Source organism: Carassius auratus, chromosome 46 (genome assembly GCF_003368295.1).
Source record: "Carassius auratus strain Wakin chromosome 46, ASM336829v1, whole genome shotgun sequence".
NCBI classification, from domain to species: domain Eukaryota; kingdom Metazoa; phylum Chordata; class Actinopteri; order Cypriniformes; family Cyprinidae; genus Carassius; species Carassius auratus.
In genome coordinates this window covers 14,784,911-14,805,428 of record NC_039288.1, presented here as the reverse complement: position 1 = coordinate 14,805,428, position 20,518 = coordinate 14,784,911, and the positions used below count along the sequence as shown (strand labels likewise).

Genomic DNA, 20,518 nt, shown 5'->3' with positions numbered 1-20,518 from the left:
TATCTTTAGTTCATTCTTCCATCCGCTGAAGTGAGGTTTAACCTTTAAAAACGTACTTATCTTACTTATCTACTTATCTATGAATCTAGTATTTGCACAAAGTAATTAAGTTATTTATCAAAAAGTCTAGGATCTTTTCCTTCAACAATACTCCAACCTTAACTGAGATCACAGTCAAAGGGTGTATTGATATCTGTTTGAAATGAAGCCAGTTTTGAAATTCCAGCCAAAAAGTCTGTACAGATTCACATTTCAAAAACATATGATCAACAGTTTCAATATCTTTCTCACAGAACCCGCATGAATTGTTCTCCCAATTAAATCTTTCTTGTAGGAATTGATTGGATAAATGTCCTTTCGAATTTTAAATGTTACTTCTTTGGCTTTAGGAAGAACTGGATAAGTAAAATAAAGCTTCCTTATTTTCTTTGCCTCTTCTTCAATAAATTCTTGAAGAACATACTTTCTTTTCAGTTGACTGGGGAAGTACAGTTTGGATAATACATTTCTGATAAACTTATTTGTTAATTGTTTGCTCTTTAAATTTTTACCTTTAGTACATGATGGATAGCATAGATGTAACTTAGTTTTTGCTGGCTTGTGGTAAAATAACGTAGTGAATAATGATAGGACACGATCGTTTTGTATGTGTATTCCTTTAGCATTTGTTGTATAATTTAAAAAAGGTCATATGAGGTGGTTGTTTTCATATTTAATTTTTCATTCACTTCCAGGGATAGGATTGGCATAGAAGATGCAGCACTCTTTACATTTTAAATGTATGTTGCCACCTTAGAAGTCAAGGTCTTTTTACATGTGACATTAACATATTTATTTGTTCTATTTTGTTGTTCTGTTATTCTATTGTTTTACTTTTTTTGTTTCAGATCAAATGTATATCAAGTGTTATCCATCCTTGATAACACCTCCACAAATAGAGACTGAAACTTCCGAGCACCATCACCTTGTCTGCTTTGGGACTGTCATAGGTGAATGATGCAGTACTATTCTATGTTGAATTTACCTAACGTCAGCACACAGACAAAGTATTGTTCCAGTTTTGCTGTGCTCATGTCTTCTTTGTGTCCCCAGCCCAGCAATCAGATGCATCAGAACAACAAAGCACAACTGTGGTGGACCAGGCACCTTCAGCAACAAGTAAATTGCTTTAACATTAATGACAATTAAATGTCAGTATTGTAATTAAACTTGACCCATCTGACGTAATTGTTCATGCCAGAGATTTAACAACACTGTCAGTCAGGAGCATATTTAACAGGAGGCACACTTCAGCTGGCTTGATGGTGACTTCAGTAAGTGTGGTTGACCCTCTTGTTTTTGTGCTATAACAATTAGACTAAGTAATCTCACTCTCTTCCATTTCTTTAACATGAAACTTTTTTTTTTGTTGATACTGAACAGGTGCAGTGAAGATATTTAAAGAGACACTATCTAAAGTACAGAAAGCCGTACATAATCTCTAGGTGCAGTCGCCTACAGTGCAGCCAGCTTCACAAAGACTGTGGGGCTGGTCACCAGGAAAATGGTCAACAAGGAGTGCTTTTGGGGTTTTACTCCTCAGATGACCACCCTGGCTACTGTAGCTGGGATTGCTTCACAGACAATGGAGGTCTTGAAGAGTAACGTGTACGTGCATGTGAACACATTGTGTTACTACAGGAACAATTATGGTCACTTGCAGTTCATGTGTTTTCAATGTAGTGTAAGATGTGTTAATTATTATTATTACTCAAAAACCATTAAAACTTCTAAATTGTGGAAGTTATTCTTCATTATTTTACTGTGGTTATTTTGTATATGTTGTTATTTTGATTAAAATACAAAATTCAACACATAATTCTGGTTGAGGTATTATTTTAATAATTTATTTAATATTTCATTTATTTTTCACTGCTAAATATTAAAAACACAAGGTTAACTTTCTAAAAAGTATGGAATGTTACATTGGCAGTTGTACACTGGTAAAACAAACATGAACAAATTGATGTCTGTAGTGCATAAAAATAGGATAAAAAAATGCTGTCTTGTCATAAACCGTAAAAGATTAGTATATATATATATATTTTATTTCTACTAGGTAAAAGTAACAAAGATAAAAGTACAGAACATATTAACATTACGTACAAAGAGGTGACATAATTGGCAACGCACCCTTTATACGTGTATATAACAAGTAATACAAAACGAAAGTTTGGTGGTAGTGACATATTTTCCCTCTTAAATGGAGCTCCACTCGCCCCCATGGAGGCGACGTAATTCTACGTAAAAGTGTTACCCGGACCAACATGGCGGCCGCGTCATTAGTGGAGGCGACGTAATTCTACGGAAAGTGTGGCCCGGTCCAACATGGCGGCGGCGTCGCTAGTGGAGGTGACGTATTTCCGCTCTTGAGTGGAGCTCCACTCGCCCATATGTCTGCAGCCAGACCCTCTTGGGTCAAGAGGGACAGTTTGTTTTTTCCCAAACGTCGAGCCACAGTCCCGTGCACCATTTGGCAGCATCAGTTGTTGTCATGAGCTAGAGGCTTTTGATGCTCTTTTTATTACTTGCAAGCAGATATTTTATTATTGTTCTAATCATGTAGCTATATCACAATATAAACAACAAAGTATATCAAATACTTTATATATATTATATATACATTTATATTATAATTATATTATTTACATAATAATTTATATTATCATTTATTTAATTTATAAATGTATATTATCATTATATTATTTATATCATAATTTATATTATAATTATATTATATATATTATATATATATTATATTTAGGCATTTATCAGACGCGTTTATCCAAAGCGACTCACTAATGAGGACAACATAAGAAATCAATTGTAGTATTAAAACAACTGCAATCAGATCCAAAACTAAAAGCTAAAACTGTATAAATACTATACACATAAAAAAAGAATCAATGGAAAACTAAAAATAAAGTTCAATCAATTAAAATATTAAAGAACAAAATGTAAAATAGTATCAAACATAAGTATAAAAGCCTACAATATATATTTTTTTAAAAAATTATGACAGTTTCCATAGTAAACGAGACTTGTTTAATTAGGTTGAGATTATTGGACATAGCCATATTAAAGTGTTTTAAAATTTGGGGATCATGTTACATAATTCGGCTGAATGGTATGTAATAAAGTTCCACTGTGCTCCATCATTCATCATTTTCAAAAAGTTTTTTTTTTTTTTTTTTTTTTAGATCTGGGGAGTTCAAACTGGGTGTTCGAGGAGTTCCAGGGAGTTGCAATGGGTGCTAGGGGGTTTGTGGACATAAACACATAACTTGTAAATGAATTAATGAAATAGATTTCCAATAATAATATACAATTATTAAAATAAACAAAATAATAAAAACATCGGACTAGTAAAAACAGCAGATGGTTTGGCGTTGGTCATGGCGCGCCACTGCGCATGCGCACCAACACTCCGCGTACCTCATCTCTGTGCTGCTGCCCAGCCTCCAAACGAGCTGCGAGCCACTGGGATTACCACACGCTAGCCCTTCTCTTGAAGACCCCGAGTGAGTAGTTTACTAAGTTTGTATTTAAACAGAGCGTTTTGGCATAGTAATACGGATTTCATGTCAGTATTTTAATAGAGATCGCGTTCAATCAGTGAATCTCACGAGAAGCCGTTAGCGGGTGGCTAGTTGTTTTCAACAAAGCGACAGGACAACAAAGCATCGCTGATATAACTTGGCCAGATTAACTTGTTTACCTGCTAAGCCGTTGTATTCATCTTTAGTAATTCATAATCTATATTTCTGTATATTATGTTTGGGGGTGAGTCAATAACGTGGTCTTGGGAAGGTGTTGAGGTGGTCAGTGTGGATGCTAACTCGACTAGCCAGCTGCAGCTGCGCGCCATCTTTACGTGAGCGACTGCCTGTGCTAAAGCTAATCAGCTGCTTCGTTCAGCGCGCCCGCGCTATTTCCCTCCAACACACGCACAAATACAACAGGAGGCCATTTATTTCGTGAATATGCTACCTGATGGTTATATTTCTGGACGGAGGCTGTTTGAATATAAAGGCTGTTGAAAACAGTTCAGGTTGATTAATTGCTTTCATAGTCGTGGCATGTGTGCAGCAGTTAGATGAGAATGAATATAATGTTGGATATTGCCGTCAAGGTTTTTATACTTTGTTAGTAAATGTGTGTGTGTGTGTGTGTGTGTGTGTGTGTGTGTGTTTGTGTGTGTGTGTGTGTGTTTGTGTGTGTGTGTGTGTGTGTGTGTTTTTTAAAGAGGTAACTTTTATTTGAAAATAATTAAGTGGACCCTAGATCAAGCTGCCGGTCTAGGTCCACTTAATTTTTCCAAATAAAGTTACCTCTCTTTAATTTTTTTTTTTATTAAAACACACACGGTAATGCTGCGACTGATGCTGTCGTTTCAAACAGCTTCACACACGTGCATTTATTATGGTTAGCCGATGTAAACGAGTAGTTGTAACCGTTAACACCTCTCTGTCATCATTAACTCGTTCTCAGGGTGTTCCAAACCTATATGATTTTTTTTTCTTCTCAAGAAACAGTCACCATTACCTTTATTGTATGGTCACTAAGACTGTAATTCTTTTATATACGTTTGTAAGTCACGCAGGCTTGCAACAACAAGAAAATGAAATCACGACTGAAGTTTCTTAAGTAAATGCTAGCAGGGATGGATTTGAAGTAGGATATTATTTGACATGTCAACAATGGAAACCACCATAGTTTCCAACTCAGAATGAAAGTCGTGTTATTACCTGTCAGCGAATGTATTAATAGCTCAGTTTTTCACAGATGGAATTCTTTACAAATTGAGACACTTTTTTTTTTGTTTTGGGGGTGAGTGGTCTGGCATGACATGAAAGTACACCGTATGTATTTCCTAAATGCGTGGTGGCTGGGTAGACTATGTATTTGCTCAAAAATTGGCTTCAGAAACATGGAAGTGTTCATTTTGATAGTCCCTACTTTCTCCCCTTTTCTGATAAAATGTATGTCAACACAGAATAAAAGATGTTCCTGCTTTCACTTCATTGTGCCTTAAAGAGTTTTTTTATTTTATTTTTTTATGCAGTTGCCGTATTGTTTGTCTTAATTTTAAACCGCATAATGCTTTATTACTTATGTCATGTTTCTTGTTTTTAGAGGTCAAAGGTCGGGTACTGCAGTGGGATGCAGTCCTTCTCGGATGACTGAAGAGCTCAAAGAGAGAGAAACTGAAAAGCATAAAGAGAAAGCACATTGAAAATCAAAAATAAGTCTGCCTGTGCAGAATAATAAAGACCCCTTCCCCATTAAGCTGTTTTTCCCCTTGTTGCCAAAATGTCAGCGGTCACTTCAGCAAACCCAGAAGCTCCTGCAGTCACCAACCCTCCTCCCCCTGAGGTGACCAACCCTACCAAACCCGGCCGCAAGACTAACCAGCTGCAGTACATGCAAAATGTAGTTGTCAAGACACTGTGGAGGCACCAGTTTGCATGGCCTTTCTACCAGCCTGTTGATGCCATTAAACTTGGTCTTCCGGTGAGTGTATGTGATGGATAAGGTTTGGTGACATGACTGAAGGTGGCTGTCTTACTATACATCATTTTGAATAAATAGGTTCTTCTAAAGGGTTAGTTTATTCGCCTTTGTTTTACTCGCCCTCAAAGCATCCTAGGTCTGTGTGACACTCTTCTTTCAGACGAATTCAATCAGAGTTATATTAAAAATTGTCCTGGCCCCTCCAAGCCTTTTAATGGGGGAAGAAGGTGTTTGTGTCAACAGTTTAGAAGACGTGAAATAAAGTGCGTGTATCCGTAATAAAGCTAAATGACATTCACGAATTAGAAGCACAAAACAAGGATTTATAAAGAGAAATTGAAGATTTCGATATAAGCCAAAAGGAGACAGGTTTTAGTTTGCTTCTGGATTTCTCAGTGGTGTGTGTGTGCAAGGCATACGTCCTACATAATCCACGTAACACAGTAAGAGAAGTGAGAAAAAAAGTGTTTATTACTTTTGAAATATGGATATTTATCTCACAAAAATGCAAGGATTTGGTACAGGAGACCTTTATTCTCCCCCCGGAGCCATTTGAGGGACAATTTATTATGGATACACACACTTTATTTCACGTGTTCTGAACTGTTGACAACCGATTCCCGCTTACCCCCATTTAAAGACTTTGAGCAACCAGTACTGTTTTTAATATAACTCTTGATTGGATTCATCTAAAAGAAGTCAAATACACCTAGGATGATTTGTGGGTGAGAAAAACACATGCTATTTTTCATTTTTCGTGGAACTAACCCTTTAATTGAGTTTTCCTTTGAGAATAAGAGTTTGTCACTTAGTTGATCCAGTTTGGTTTGATGTTAAAATTTGACATTGAAGCTTTGGTTTGTTTGAAAGACTTACTCCTTTTTTTTATGTTTGTGTGTGTGTGTCCAGGACTATCACACGATCATAAAGAATCCAATGGACATGGGCACCATCAAGAAAAGACTGGAGAATGTGTACTACTGGAGTGCAAGCGAGTGTATGCAGGATTTCAACACGATGTTCACAAACTGTTATATTTACAACAAGGTATGGCTTGGCACAGTCTGGTTTAAAACTCAATGTTATTAGACTATACATGTTTTGAGGAGAGAATGCTTTGGCAAATGTAATTCTTTTTCTTCCTTGTTTGTTTTCTCAGCCAACAGATGACATTGTGTTAATGGCACAAGCATTAGAGAAGATCTTCCTTCAGAAGGTGGCCCTGATGCCTCAGGAGGAGGTTGAGCTTCTTCCTCCTCCTCCCAAGGGCAAAGGGCGCAAACCTGCAGGGCCTGGTAAAAATTAAATAGTCTGCATGACGTATTGATCTTTTCATTCTGCAGTAACGGATTAGCAGAAAACAAATCATTATTTTTCTAATGATATAGACGCAGGTCAGCAGGATGGATCTGTCTCTTCTGGCTCGCCCACTTCTGTTTTCCCTGGTGCCACTTCACCGAGTTCACAGACAGCAGTCGTATCCCCAGCTCCAGTGCCCATCATCACCCCTGTCTTACCAGCTGTGCAGAACACAACCACTGCCGCCATGATACCCGGCATGCCTCCGTCGCAACCCAATCTCAAAGTAATTTGCCGGACCTTTCAGAATATCACTTGATATAAATCCACTGACATTGCCTCACCATCGGCTTTGTGTCTCCCCATGTGTGTGATGTTTTTTGTTCCTAGAAGAAGGGGGTGAAGAGGAAAGCAGACACAACCACCCCTACTACCTCTGCCATCACCGCCAGCAGGAGCCAGTCGCCCACCCCTCTTTCAGAAGGCAAACAGGGCAAAGTGGCATCCAGGCGAGAGAGCACCGGTCGCCCCATCAAACCCCCTAAAAAGGATGTCTTAGGGTCTTATTCTAACAACAAAAACTAGTTCAAAGCATACAAGAGTTTCTGTGCGTTCCTGTCAATCCTGTAATGAAGAGACTTTGCAAATATCTTTAGTTCATTCTTCCATCCGCTGAAGTGAGGTTTAACCTTTAAAAACGTACTTATCTTACTTATCTACTTATCTATGAATCTAGTATTTGCACAAAGTAATTAAGTTATTTATCAAAAAGTCTAGGATCTTTTCCTTCAACAATACTCCAACCTTAACTGAGATCACAGTCAAAGGGTGTATTGATATCTGTTTGAAATGAAGCCAGTTTTGAAATTCCAGCCAAAAAGTCTGTACAGATTCACATTTCAAAAACATATGATCAACAGTTTCAATATCTTTCTCACAGAACCCGCATGAATTGTTCTCCCAATTAAATCTTTCTTGTAGGAATTGATTGGATAAATGTCCTTTCGAATTTTAAATGTTACTTCTTTGGCTTTAGGAAGAACTGGATAAGTAAAATAAAGCTTCCTTATTTTCTTTGCCTCTTCTTCAATAAATTCTTGAAGAACATACTTTCTTTTCAGTTGACTGGGGAAGTACAGTTTGGATAATACATTTCTGATAAACTTATTTGTTAATTGTTTGCTCTTTAAATTTTTACCTTTAGTACATGATGGATAGCATAGATGTAACTTAGTTTTTGCTGGCTTGTGGTAAAATAACGTAGTGAATAATGATAGGACACGATCGTTTTGTATGTGTATTCCTTTAGCATTTGTTGTATAATTTAAAAAAGGTCATATGAGGTGGTTGTTTTCATATTTAATTTTTCATTCACTTCCAGGGATAGGATTGGCATAGAAGATGCAGCACTCTTTACATTTTAAATGTATGTTGCCACCTTAGAAGTCAAGGTCTTTTTACATGTGACATTAACATATTTATTTGTTCTATTTTGTTGTTCTGTTATTCTATTGTTTTACTTTTTTTGTTTCAGATCAAATGTATATCAAGTGTTATCCATCCTTGATAACACCTCCACAAATAGAGACTGAAACTTCCGAGCACCATCACCTTGTCTGCTTTGGGACTGTCATAGGTGAATGATGCAGTACTATTCTATGTTGAATTTACCTAACGTCAGCACACAGACAAAGTATTGTTCCAGTTTTGCTGTGCTCATGTCTTCTTTGTGTCCCCAGCCCAGCAATCAGATGCATCAGAACAACAAAGCACAACTGTGGTGGACCAGGCACCTTCAGCAACAAGTAAATTGCTTTAACATTAATGACAATTAAATGTCAGTATTGTAATTAAACTTGACCCATCTGACGTAATTGTTCATGCCAGAGATTTAACAACACTGTCAGTCAGGAGCATATTTAACAGGAGGCACACTTCAGCTGGCTTGATGGTGACTTCAGTAAGTGTGGTTGACCCTCTTGTTTTTGTGCTATAACAATTAGACTAAGTAATCTCACTCTCTTCCATTTCTTTAACATGAAACTTTTTTTTTTGTTGATACTGAACAGGTGCAGTGAAGATATTTAAAGAGACACTATCTAAAGTACAGAAAGCCGTACATAATCTCTAGGTGCAGTCGCCTACAGTGCAGCCAGCTTCACAAAGACTGTGGGGCTGGTCACCAGGAAAATGGTCAACAAGGAGTGCTTTTGGGGTTTTACTCCTCAGATGACCACCCTGGCTACTGTAGCTGGGATTGCTTCACAGACAATGGAGGTCTTGAAGAGTAACGTGTACGTGCATGTGAACACATTGTGTTACTACAGGAACAATTATGGTCACTTGCAGTTCATGTGTTTTCAATGTAGTGTAAGATGTGTTAATTATTATTATTACTCAAAAACCATTAAAACTTCTAAATTGTGGAAGTTATTCTTCATTATTTTACTGTGGTTATTTTGTATATGTTGTTATTTTGATTAAAATACAAAATTCAACACATAATTCTGGTTGAGGTATTATTTTAATAATTTATTTAATATTTCATTTATTTTTCACTGCTAAATATTAAAAACACAAGGTTAACTTTCTAAAAAGTATGGAATGTTACATTGGCAGTTGTACACTGGTAAAACAAACATGAACAAATTGATGTCTGTAGTGCATAAAAATAGGATAAAAAAATGCTGTCTTGTCATAAACCGTAAAAGATTAGTATATATATATATATTTTATTTCTACTAGGTAAAAGTAACAAAGATAAAAGTACAGAACATATTAACATTACGTACAAAGAGGTGACATAATTGGCAACGCACCCTTTATACGTGTATATAACAAGTAATACAAAACGAAAGTTTGGTGGTAGTGACATATTTTCCCTCTTAAATGGAGCTCCACTCGCCCCCATGGAGGCGACGTAATTCTACGTAAAAGTGTTACCCGGACCAACATGGCGGCCGCGTCATTAGTGGAGGCGACGTAATTCTACGGAAAGTGTGGCCCGGTCCAACATGGCGGCGGCGTCGCTAGTGGAGGTGACGTATTTCCGCTCTTGAGTGGAGCTCCACTCGCCCATATGTCTGCAGCCAGACCCTCTTGGGTCAAGAGGGACAGTTTGTTTTTTCCCAAACGTCGAGCCACAGTCCCGTGCACCATTTGGCAGCATCAGTTGTTGTCATGAGCTAGAGGCTTTTGATGCTCTTTTTATTACTTGCAAGCAGATATTTTATTATTGTTCTAATCATGTAGCTATATCACAATATAAACAACAAAGTATATCAAATACTTTATATATATTATATATACATTTATATTATAATTATATTATTTACATAATAATTTATATTATCATTTATTTAATTTATAAATGTATATTATCATTATATTATTTATATCATAATTTATATTATAATTATATTATATATATTATATATATATTATATTTAGGCATTTATCAGACGCGTTTATCCAAAGCGACTCACTAATGAGGACAACATAAGAAATCAATTGTAGTATTAAAACAACTGCAATCAGATCCAAAACTAAAAGCTAAAACTGTATAAATACTATACACATAAAAAAGAATCAATGGAAAACTAAAAATAAAGTTCAATCAATTAAAATATTAAAGAACAAAATGTAAAATAGTATCAAACATAAGTATAAAAGCCTACAATATATATTTTTTTAAAAAATTATGACAGTTTCCATAGTAAACGAGACTTGTTTAATTAGGTTGAGATTATTGGACATAGCCATATTAAAGTGTTTTAAAATTTGGGGATCATGTTACATAATTCGGCTGAATGGTATGTAATAAAGTTCCACTGTGCTCCATCATTCATCATTTTCAAAAAGTTTTTTTTTTTTTTTTTTTTTTAGATCTGGGGAGTTCAAACTGGGTGTTCGAGGAGTTCCAGGGAGTTGCAATGGGTGCTAGGGGGTTTGTGGACATAAACACATAACTTGTAAATGAATTAATGAAATAGATTTCCAATAATAATATACAATTATTAAAATAAACAAAATAATAAAAACATCGGACTAGTAAAAACAGCAGATGGTTTGGCGTTGGTCATGGCGCGCCACTGCGCATGCGCACCAACACTCCGCGTACCTCATCTCTGTGCTGCTGCCCAGCCTCCAAACGAGCTGCGAGCCACTGGGATTACCACACGCTAGCCCTTCTCTTGAAGACCCCGAGTGAGTAGTTTACTAAGTTTGTATTTAAACAGAGCGTTTTGGCATAGTAATACGGATTTCATGTCAGTATTTTAATAGAGATCGCGTTCAATCAGTGAATCTCACGAGAAGCCGTTAGCGGGTGGCTAGTTGTTTTCAACAAAGCGACAGGACAACAAAGCATCGCTGATATAACTTGGCCAGATTAACTTGTTTACCTGCTAAGCCGTTGTATTCATCTTTAGTAATTCATAATCTATATTTCTGTATATTATGTTTGGGGGTGAGTCAATAACGTGGTCTTGGGAAGGTGTTGAGGTGGTCAGTGTGGATGCTAACTCGACTAGCCAGCTGCAGCTGCGCGCCATCTTTACGTGAGCGACTGCCTGTGCTAAAGCTAATCAGCTGCTTCGTTCAGCGCGCCCGCGCTATTTCCCTCCAACACACGCACAAATACAACAGGAGGCCATTTATTTCGTGAATATGCTACCTGATGGTTATATTTCTGGACGGAGGCTGTTTGAATATAAAGGCTGTTGAAAACAGTTCAGGTTGATTAATTGCTTTCATAGTCGTGGCATGTGTGCAGCAGTTAGATGAGAATGAATATAATGTTGGATATTGCCGTCAAGGTTTTTATACTTTGTTAGTAAATGTGTGTGTGTGTGTGTGTGTGTGTGTGTGTGTGTGTGTGTTTGTGTGTGTGTGTGTGTGTTTGTGTGTGTGTGTGTGTGTGTGTGTTTTTTAAAGAGGTAACTTTTATTTGAAAATAATTAAGTGGACCCTAGATCAAGCTGCCGGTCTAGGTCCACTTAATTTTTCCAAATAAAGTTACCTCTCTTTAATTTTTTTTTTTATTAAAACACACACGGTAATGCTGCGACTGATGCTGTCGTTTCAAACAGCTTCACACACGTGCATTTATTATGGTTAGCCGATGTAAACGAGTAGTTGTAACCGTTAACACCTCTCTGTCATCATTAACTCGTTCTCAGGGTGTTCCAAACCTATATGATTTTTTTTTCTTCTCAAGAAACAGTCACCATTACCTTTATTGTATGGTCACTAAGACTGTAATTCTTTTATATACGTTTGTAAGTCACGCAGGCTTGCAACAACAAGAAAATGAAATCACGACTGAAGTTTCTTAAGTAAATGCTAGCAGGGATGGATTTGAAGTAGGATATTATTTGACATGTCAACAATGGAAACCACCATAGTTTCCAACTCAGAATGAAAGTCGTGTTATTACCTGTCAGCGAATGTATTAATAGCTCAGTTTTTCACAGATGGAATTCTTTACAAATTGAGACACTTTTTTTTTTGTTTTGGGGGTGAGTGGTCTGGCATGACATGAAAGTACACCGTATGTATTTCCTAAATGCGTGGTGGCTGGGTAGACTATGTATTTGCTCAAAAATTGGCTTCAGAAACATGGAAGTGTTCATTTTGATAGTCCCTACTTTCTCCCCTTTTCTGATAAAATGTATGTCAACACAGAATAAAAGATGTTCCTGCTTTCACTTCATTGTGCCTTAAAGAGTTTTTTTATTTTATTTTTTTATGCAGTTGCCGTATTGTTTGTCTTAATTTTAAACCGCATAATGCTTTATTACTTATGTCATGTTTCTTGTTTTTAGAGGTCAAAGGTCGGGTACTGCAGTGGGATGCAGTCCTTCTCGGATGACTGAAGAGCTCAAAGAGAGAGAAACTGAAAAGCATAAAGAGAAAGCACATTGAAAATCAAAAATAAGTCTGCCTGTGCAGAATAATAAAGACCCCTTCCCCATTAAGCTGTTTTTCCCCTTGTTGCCAAAATGTCAGCGGTCACTTCAGCAAACCCAGAAGCTCCTGCAGTCACCAACCCTCCTCCCCCTGAGGTGACCAACCCTACCAAACCCGGCCGCAAGACTAACCAGCTGCAGTACATGCAAAATGTAGTTGTCAAGACACTGTGGAGGCACCAGTTTGCATGGCCTTTCTACCAGCCTGTTGATGCCATTAAACTTGGTCTTCCGGTGAGTGTATGTGATGGATAAGGTTTGGTGACATGACTGAAGGTGGCTGTCTTACTATACATCATTTTGAATAAATAGGTTCTTCTAAAGGGTTAGTTTATTCGCCTTTGTTTTACTCGCCCTCAAAGCATCCTAGGTCTGTGTGACACTCTTCTTTCAGACGAATTCAATCAGAGTTATATTAAAAATTGTCCTGGCCCCTCCAAGCCTTTTAATGGGGGAAGAAGGTGTTTGTGTCAACAGTTTAGAAGACGTGAAATAAAGTGCGTGTATCCGTAATAAAGCTAAATGACATTCACGAATTAGAAGCACAAAACAAGGATTTATAAAGAGAAATTGAAGATTTCGATATAAGCCAAAAGGAGACAGGTTTTAGTTTGCTTCTGGATTTCTCAGTGGTGTGTGTGTGCAAGGCATACGTCCTACATAATCCACGTAACACAGTAAGAGAAGTGAGAAAAAAAGTGTTTATTACTTTTGAAATATGGATATTTATCTCACAAAAATGCAAGGATTTGGTACAGGAGACCTTTATTCTCCCCCCGGAGCCATTTGAGGGACAATTTATTATGGATACACACACTTTATTTCACGTGTTCTGAACTGTTGACAACCGATTCCCGCTTACCCCCATTTAAAGACTTTGAGCAACCAGTACTGTTTTTAATATAACTCTTGATTGGATTCATCTAAAAGAAGTCAAATACACCTAGGATGATTTGTGGGTGAGAAAAACACATGCTATTTTTCATTTTTCGTGGAACTAACCCTTTAATTGAGTTTTCCTTTGAGAATAAGAGTTTGTCACTTAGTTGATCCAGTTTGGTTTGATGTTAAAATTTGACATTGAAGCTTTGGTTTGTTTGAAAGACTTACTCCTTTTTTTTATGTTTGTGTGTGTGTGTCCAGGACTATCACACGATCATAAAGAATCCAATGGACATGGGCACCATCAAGAAAAGACTGGAGAATGTGTACTACTGGAGTGCAAGCGAGTGTATGCAGGATTTCAACACGATGTTCACAAACTGTTATATTTACAACAAGGTATGGCTTGGCACAGTCTGGTTTAAAACTCAATGTTATTAGACTATACATGTTTTGAGGAGAGAATGCTTTGGCAAATGTAATTCTTTTTCTTCCTTGTTTGTTTTCTCAGCCAACAGATGACATTGTGTTAATGGCACAAGCATTAGAGAAGATCTTCCTTCAGAAGGTGGCCCTGATGCCTCAGGAGGAGGTTGAGCTTCTTCCTCCTCCTCCCAAGGGCAAAGGGCGCAAACCTGCAGGGCCTGGTAAAAATTAAATAGTCTGCATGACGTATTGATCTTTTCATTCTGCAGTAACGGATTAGCAGAAAACAAATCATTATTTTTCTAATGATATAGACGCAGGTCAGCAGGATGGATCTGTCTCTTCTGGCTCGCCCACTTCTGTTTTCCCTGGTGCCACTTCACCGAGTTCACAGACAGCAGTCGTATCCCCAGCTCCAGTGCCCATCATCACCCCTGTCTTACCAGCTGTGCAGAACACAACCACTGCCGCCATGATACCCGGCATGCCTCCGTCGCAACCCAATCTCAAAGTAATTTGCCGGACCTTTCAGAATATCACTTGATATAAATCCACTGACATTGCCTCACCATCGGCTTTGTGTCTCCCCATGTGTGTGATGTTTTTTGTTCCTAGAAGAAGGGGGTGAAGAGGAAAGCAGACACAACCACCCCTACTACCTCTGCCATCACCGCCAGCAGGAGCCAGTCGCCCACCCCTCTTTCAGAAGGCAAACAGGGCAAAGTGGCATCCAGGCGAGAGAGCACCGGTCGCCCCATCAAACCCCCTAAAAAGGATTTTGAGGATGGTGAACTAGGTGTATACGGTAGCAAAAAGGGCAGGCTTTCAGAGCAGCTCAAGTACTGCGAGGTCATCCTTAAAGAAATGCTTTCAAAAAAGCACGCTGCATACGCCTGGCCTTTTTACAAGCCTGTTGACGCCGAGGCTCTCGAGCTACACGACTACCATGAAATAATCAAACACCCCATGGACTTGAGCACAGTGAAAGTATGTTGAGTTTGCACAAAAATGTATAGTGTCTTGATTTTTCTTGTTTTGGCACAAGGAACTGCTTCGGCTAGTTTTTGAATCAATTTTTATTTATTTATTTGCTTGCAGAAAAATATTGACAGTCGAGAGTACCAAGATGCGCAGAGTTTTGCTACAGATGTCAGATTAATGTTCTCAAATTGTTACAAGTACAACCCACCTGATCACGAGGTGGTTGCTATGGCCAGAAAGCTGCAGGTCTGTTCCTCCCCATTATTTTGGCAGTATCTGTTTAATTTCTTTATTTAAAAGATTGAATTGTTTAATGACATTGTCTTTTTATCTCTTAGGATGTGTTTGAAATGCGTTTTGCAAAGATGCCCGATGAGCCAGTGGAGGTGGCCGGGGCAGGCGGTGTAGGCGGGGCCGGTGTGGTCAGTAAGAGTACTGTCAGCAGTGAGAGCAGTGGCGACTCCTCCACCTCTGACAGCTCCGACTCTGAGGAGGAGAGGGCCACCCGGCTCGCCGAGCTGCAGGAACAGGTGGGTGCGGAACAGGTGGGTTTCAAAACAAGGACCAAGTACCCTTAACCTCTCCAGTCTCAGAGATGTTCTCTGACCTGTGTCAGCCTTTCTGATTCTCCTTTTCACTCCATACCCACATGCCTGTTTCAATCAGTGTTCATGCTCTGAAGGACCCGGAGGGGCTTCCACTTAAAATAACCCCTCCTTTCTTTCACAGCAAGCACTTCTGTTTTCATATTGTGTTTACTTGTATGTAGAGCTGTGTTTTAGCCCTCTACCGCAACCAGTTGCATATATTGCTTTGCATTAAATCCTAGAATGGCTAAATCTAGATCTAGTAGTATTTTTTTGTGGCTTTGTTTCTGTCTCATTGGAGTTCTATATCATATTTTCTTCCCTTGCCATTTTCTTTACCAGTGTATCTCTTTGGAGCACCCCATTGGTAGCAGACAGGGGATAAAAAACGGGTGCACCAAGAATAATCAGGTGATTTTACTTTTCATTTCCCTGTCCCTGCCTATGAACACTGTTTAATAACTGTACAGTTGCTTTCATTATTTGTGTTAGATAGTCAAGCACATGGTATGGATTGTGAGATCAGCGGTAGAGGGTTAAAAGCAGCAGAAAAATATTGGCTTTGTTGGGTGGTGTTGGGAAACCAGCCATGTGTGTTTAGGATGGAAGTGCTGAACGTTTTGGGAATAAATATATAATAGGGTTGGGTGTGTGCTTGTGGAGTGTGTGTGTGTGTGTGTGTGTGTGTGTATGTTGGCTTTCTTTGCATTTAGACAAACTCTTGCTAGTTCCAGAAACAGTAAGAAGCCCTAACTGCCCTTCATCTACATTTATATGTGTGTATTCATAAGATTGAGACCCTGGTCTGGTGATATTCTTTAATGTTTACCATGGCTTTATGGTTAATAGGGAATGTCGCAACGTAATGGAGATCCTGATTATCTGTGTATTATAACAATGTTATTGCCCATATCAATTTGGCTGTGATTGTTTTTCAATGAGTCATAATTAGTAAAAAGTAGATGCATTGCTAGACACAATGTATTTTTATTATTTTTTTTTAAATGCAACTGTTTAACTTCCAGGTGTAAAGGGCAGACTTGCTTCTAAAACCTTGTACTATTCTTATTTCTTTCAATTGGTTTCATTCTGAAATGCACTCCATTCTTGGAATCACAGATAACACCAGGCATGAATGATTTTTGGGTGTCCAGTGTGTAAAAAAGAATTTGGGAAGATGTCGTTTAATTTTTAATACTTATTACTACTACTATTATTGTTACTATTATTATACTGTTATAATTATACTATTATTAGTAGTACTTTATTGCAGTAAGGGCAGTTGTTTTGCATATTTTGTTCTACAGTTGAATACATTTTTCCCTTGGCACTGCAAAACCAAAATGAATGTAGTCTTTGGTTCTCTTTGATAACCAAATATAAATGTCATGTACAATGTGATACTTTGCCTGACTTTGAGCAGATCCCTAACACCCCTTTCTTGGCTCTCCCCAGCTGAAAGCTGTCCATGAACAGTTAGCTGCTCTTTCTCAGGCCCCTGTAAGTAAACCAAAGAAAAATAAAGAGAAGAAAGAAAAAGACAAGAAAAAGAAAGAGAACAAGCACAACAAATCTAAGCCAGAGGAGAAAGTCAAGCCAGGACAGCCACCGAAACCAGCTCAGCAGAAAAAGGGTCCTGCCAGAAAGGCTAACAGCACTGTTCCAGGCAACAGGTTTGAATGTTTTTTTTTTTACTTCATTATTAATTAATTTTTTTTCTGGATTTCTGTTCTGGAGTCTAAAACAATCAATTAAGGTCTAAGTGGTTTCTGCTGTATGGATTGAACCTTCACAGGCAACCAAAGAAGGGTGGCAGAGGGCCAGGCTACGAGTCTGACGAGGAGATGTGTCTCCCCATGACGTATGATGAGAAACGGCAGCTGAGCCTCGACATCAACCGGCTGCCCGGAGAGAAGTTGGGCAGGGTGGTCCACATTATTCAATCCAGAGAGCCTTCACTGAGGGATTCCAACCCTGACGAAATCGAAATAGATTTTGAGACGCTCAAACCTTCCACTTTGCGTGAGCTGGAGCGATACGTCAAGTCCTGTTTACAGAAGAAGCAGAGGAAACCTCCACGTAAGTGCACACTCTTGGCCTACACACGTAGAGCTAAATGCCAGACTGCACTGCTGTCAATATATAGGTCATCAAAATATGGTAACTATCTGACTTAATGTTTTGAATTCTTTTCTTCTATTTAAAACTTATGTTTTTATTAGCATCACTAAATTTGTCGGTAATCAACATGCATTCGGTTTGTTTCACAAATGTTTCCTGTGTTTTGGTATGCAAATACGGATTTGGTTCAGTTCTTTAACTGCTGTGTCTCTCTGTTTGCTCTCAGAGAAAGGAGGCTCAGGCCCCTCTCGGCTCAGCGGCAGCAGCAGTTCTTCAGGCTCGGGCAGCAGCAGCTCCAGTGGCTCCACTTCAGATAGCAGTGACTCTGACTGAACACTTTTTCTTTCCTTTTTTTTTTTCTTTTTTTTTTTAACATTGTATGCAGTCAAGGTTGTTTCCCCTCTGAGACTTTTTATACGAAAGAGAAAGAAAAGAGACAATAAAAATGCATCATGTCAGAGTTTTTATTTTTTTTGGAAATGTCATGAAGAAAATTACAGCTAAAAAAAGCTAACTAATAAGTTGCTTTTTAATTCCACTGACTCTGAAAGGGATGTCCAAACCTAAAACTGCAAGGAGAGGAAGTCCTGAAGCATATTTTATAGTTCAAATTCTCTTCCCCCGGGGTCCTGGTAATGTTGTACGTTACCCCTGCAAACTTAAGCCATCCCATCTCAATAGAAAAAGAGGGAAAACTCACACTGTTCTCTTCTGATTTTACGTCTGTTGTATTTATTGTTTTTTTTATTTTTATTTTTATTTTATAATATTGTTTTTGCTGTGGCCTCATTTTTCCCCATTGGGCGCTGTGCCATTGATCTATTATTCCTTCTTTTTTTTTTATGTCCTCTCAAACTGAAAAGTGTGTCGATGAAAATCATGCCTTTCTTAAAAAAAAAAAGTCACAACACTTATAGGTAGTATGGGGAACAGATGGCTTTAATTAGGCATAACAAACTCTAATTTGGCCATTTTTATAGCTGTAGAACAATATTAAAACAGAATCCTATACTCTCCAGGTAAAAATATATGGTTTAGGAAAATATTTTGATGGGAATTAAGTAGATTTGGTTGTTTTTTTACAGATGCTTTACAATGATGTGGACATGTAAATCAGTAAGCTGGAACACATGCGGACTTCATGTCTTATTAAGCCTTGGTCAGCAATAAATACCCAGATTTCCAAGTAGTCACACCTGTGACTGGCATTTGTACATCAGATAACTTTAGATAAGTCTAGAAGTGTTGGTGACATGGATGTTGACACCTGGAATCAGTAAATGTCATTTGTCTTGATCTTTACTGCCATGTTGTGGTAATGCTAATTATGCGTTTCTTAATTTTTATGTCAAGTGTTTTGGCAATGATAGTAAATCACGCAGTCTTCCTCTTCTCACTCTCTTGCAAAATTGATTCATGAATGTAATCATCATTAGAACTTATGAATAGTACGCAATTCCAATCAGTTGGGTTACAAACAAGTTTTCCTTTATAAAGTCCCCCACCATTCCTCTGTGGATTGCTTTACTATCCAATATCTGTTAGAATAACTGTGTTTGATTTCTGAAGTGTAAGATATTGTAATGTCCTCTCTGATGACCTTCTTTTTTTATGTTAAGTTGTAAAGGGATCTGGTATTCATTTCATTTTCAAATACTTTTGGTTCATGGATAGGTGTTTGTTTTGAAGACTTCTGGGACATAATTGCAGGATTGTTTAATTTTGACAGCCAAAATCCATGAGGGACATGTATCCTTCAGATTAATTAAAACACTAATAGACATAGTCAAAACATAATTATTTTAAGATGAATCATGCTATTATTGATTTTACCCTCTGTCTCTGGATGCACACGACTGCAAAACCTCCCCAAGTCATTTCTGAGTGTCTGACACAACTATTGATCAAGTCCTAGCTGGATTCTAAGAATGATTTCTTTTAGAGACGGACTGAAAAGAAGAAGAAAAAAAAAGACTGTATAGATATATAAATATACAACTTAATTTCATTTTAGGCCCTGATTTTAAAAGAAAGTTCCTTTATATTTAAAACAAAGTTTACTTTTTATCTTTGACATGCATGCTGATTTATTGTATTTTTCTTAAAAAAAAATCTGAGCTATTTATAGTTGTAAATGTCAGTTGTGGAAACAACCAAAATCAAGAATACAGTGCGAGTAGATTTAGGCTTATACAGGCCAGAGGGTTGGGTTGGAGGCAGTGATAGAGAGGCTACCATTTGTTGTACTTGCCTACCTTGAATGTCTTGTACATGGGGTACTTTTCTTCTTTCGTAAAATAAATGACAAAATGCCTTTTATTTTGTGTTTACTTTCAATTTTTGCTCATTTGTTTTAATGTGGACATGCCTTGTTTTGCAGTTTAGTTTAATTATTCAAAGCTGATCATTTGATTAGTTCTAAAATAGAACAGAACAATATGAAACTACATGGATCGTCTGATATTTGGTTAAAACTATTCGAATCTTGTTCCATGACAGAAGTGTCATCATGCGACCACTGTACTACCACCTCTGACCATTAGATGGTAGCAGTGTCATTTCTGCTAGATTCTGGTAGGATAACTAGTTTCACTGTAATGTTACAAATTATTATTAAAGTAGTTTTATAATAATCCTCCAAAAATAACTATAGTGTTAGAGTCTTCTGTCCTTGAGTGATGTCACATCTATTTCAGTTCC

The 20,518-nt window shown here is 37.7% G+C and overlaps 1 protein-coding gene and 1 long non-coding RNA gene across 11 annotated transcripts; both read left to right on the top strand.

Moving 5' to 3' along the window:
- Positions 1 to 3,440: 3,440 nt before the first annotated feature.
- Positions 3,441 to 20,137, top strand: LOC113064316 (bromodomain-containing protein 3-like). Of its 7 annotated transcripts, none has more exons than XM_026235038.1 (13): positions 3,441 to 3,560; positions 5,176 to 5,553; positions 6,463 to 6,600; positions 6,713 to 6,848; positions 6,942 to 7,138; positions 7,246 to 7,401; positions 14,904 to 15,116; positions 15,228 to 15,356; positions 15,449 to 15,655; positions 16,040 to 16,108; positions 17,153 to 17,370; positions 17,493 to 17,776; positions 18,045 to 18,182. In XM_026235038.1, the coding sequence occupies exons 2-13, from the start codon at positions 5,353 to 5,355 to the stop codon at positions 18,149 to 18,151; spliced, it is 2,055 nt and encodes a 684-aa protein (XP_026090823.1). In that variant the 5' UTR covers positions 3,441 to 3,560; positions 5,176 to 5,352; the 3' UTR covers positions 18,152 to 18,182. The 7 variants fall into 7 exon arrangements, with proteins under 7 accessions (XP_026090823.1, XP_026090820.1, XP_026090821.1 ...); XM_026235035.1 differs by having other exon boundaries at positions 7,243 to 7,401; XM_026235036.1 differs by lacking the exons at positions 3,441 to 3,560; positions 5,176 to 5,553; positions 6,463 to 6,600; ... (1 more) ...; positions 6,942 to 7,138; positions 7,246 to 7,401 and adding exons at positions 10,939 to 11,058; positions 12,678 to 13,055; positions 13,965 to 14,102; positions 14,215 to 14,350; positions 14,444 to 14,640 and having other exon boundaries at positions 14,745 to 15,116; positions 18,045 to 20,137.
- Positions 7,411 to 9,292, top strand: LOC113064318 (uncharacterized). Of its 4 annotated transcripts, none has more exons than XR_003278804.1 (5): positions 7,411 to 8,278; positions 8,387 to 8,488; positions 8,592 to 8,657; positions 8,740 to 8,812; positions 8,922 to 9,292. It is a non-coding gene; the product is annotated as an uncharacterized LOC113064318 (long non-coding RNA). The 4 variants fall into 4 exon arrangements; XR_003278805.1 differs by having other exon boundaries at positions 7,411 to 8,303; XR_003278803.1 differs by having other exon boundaries at positions 7,411 to 8,488.
- Positions 20,138 to 20,518: the final 381 nt, after the last annotated feature.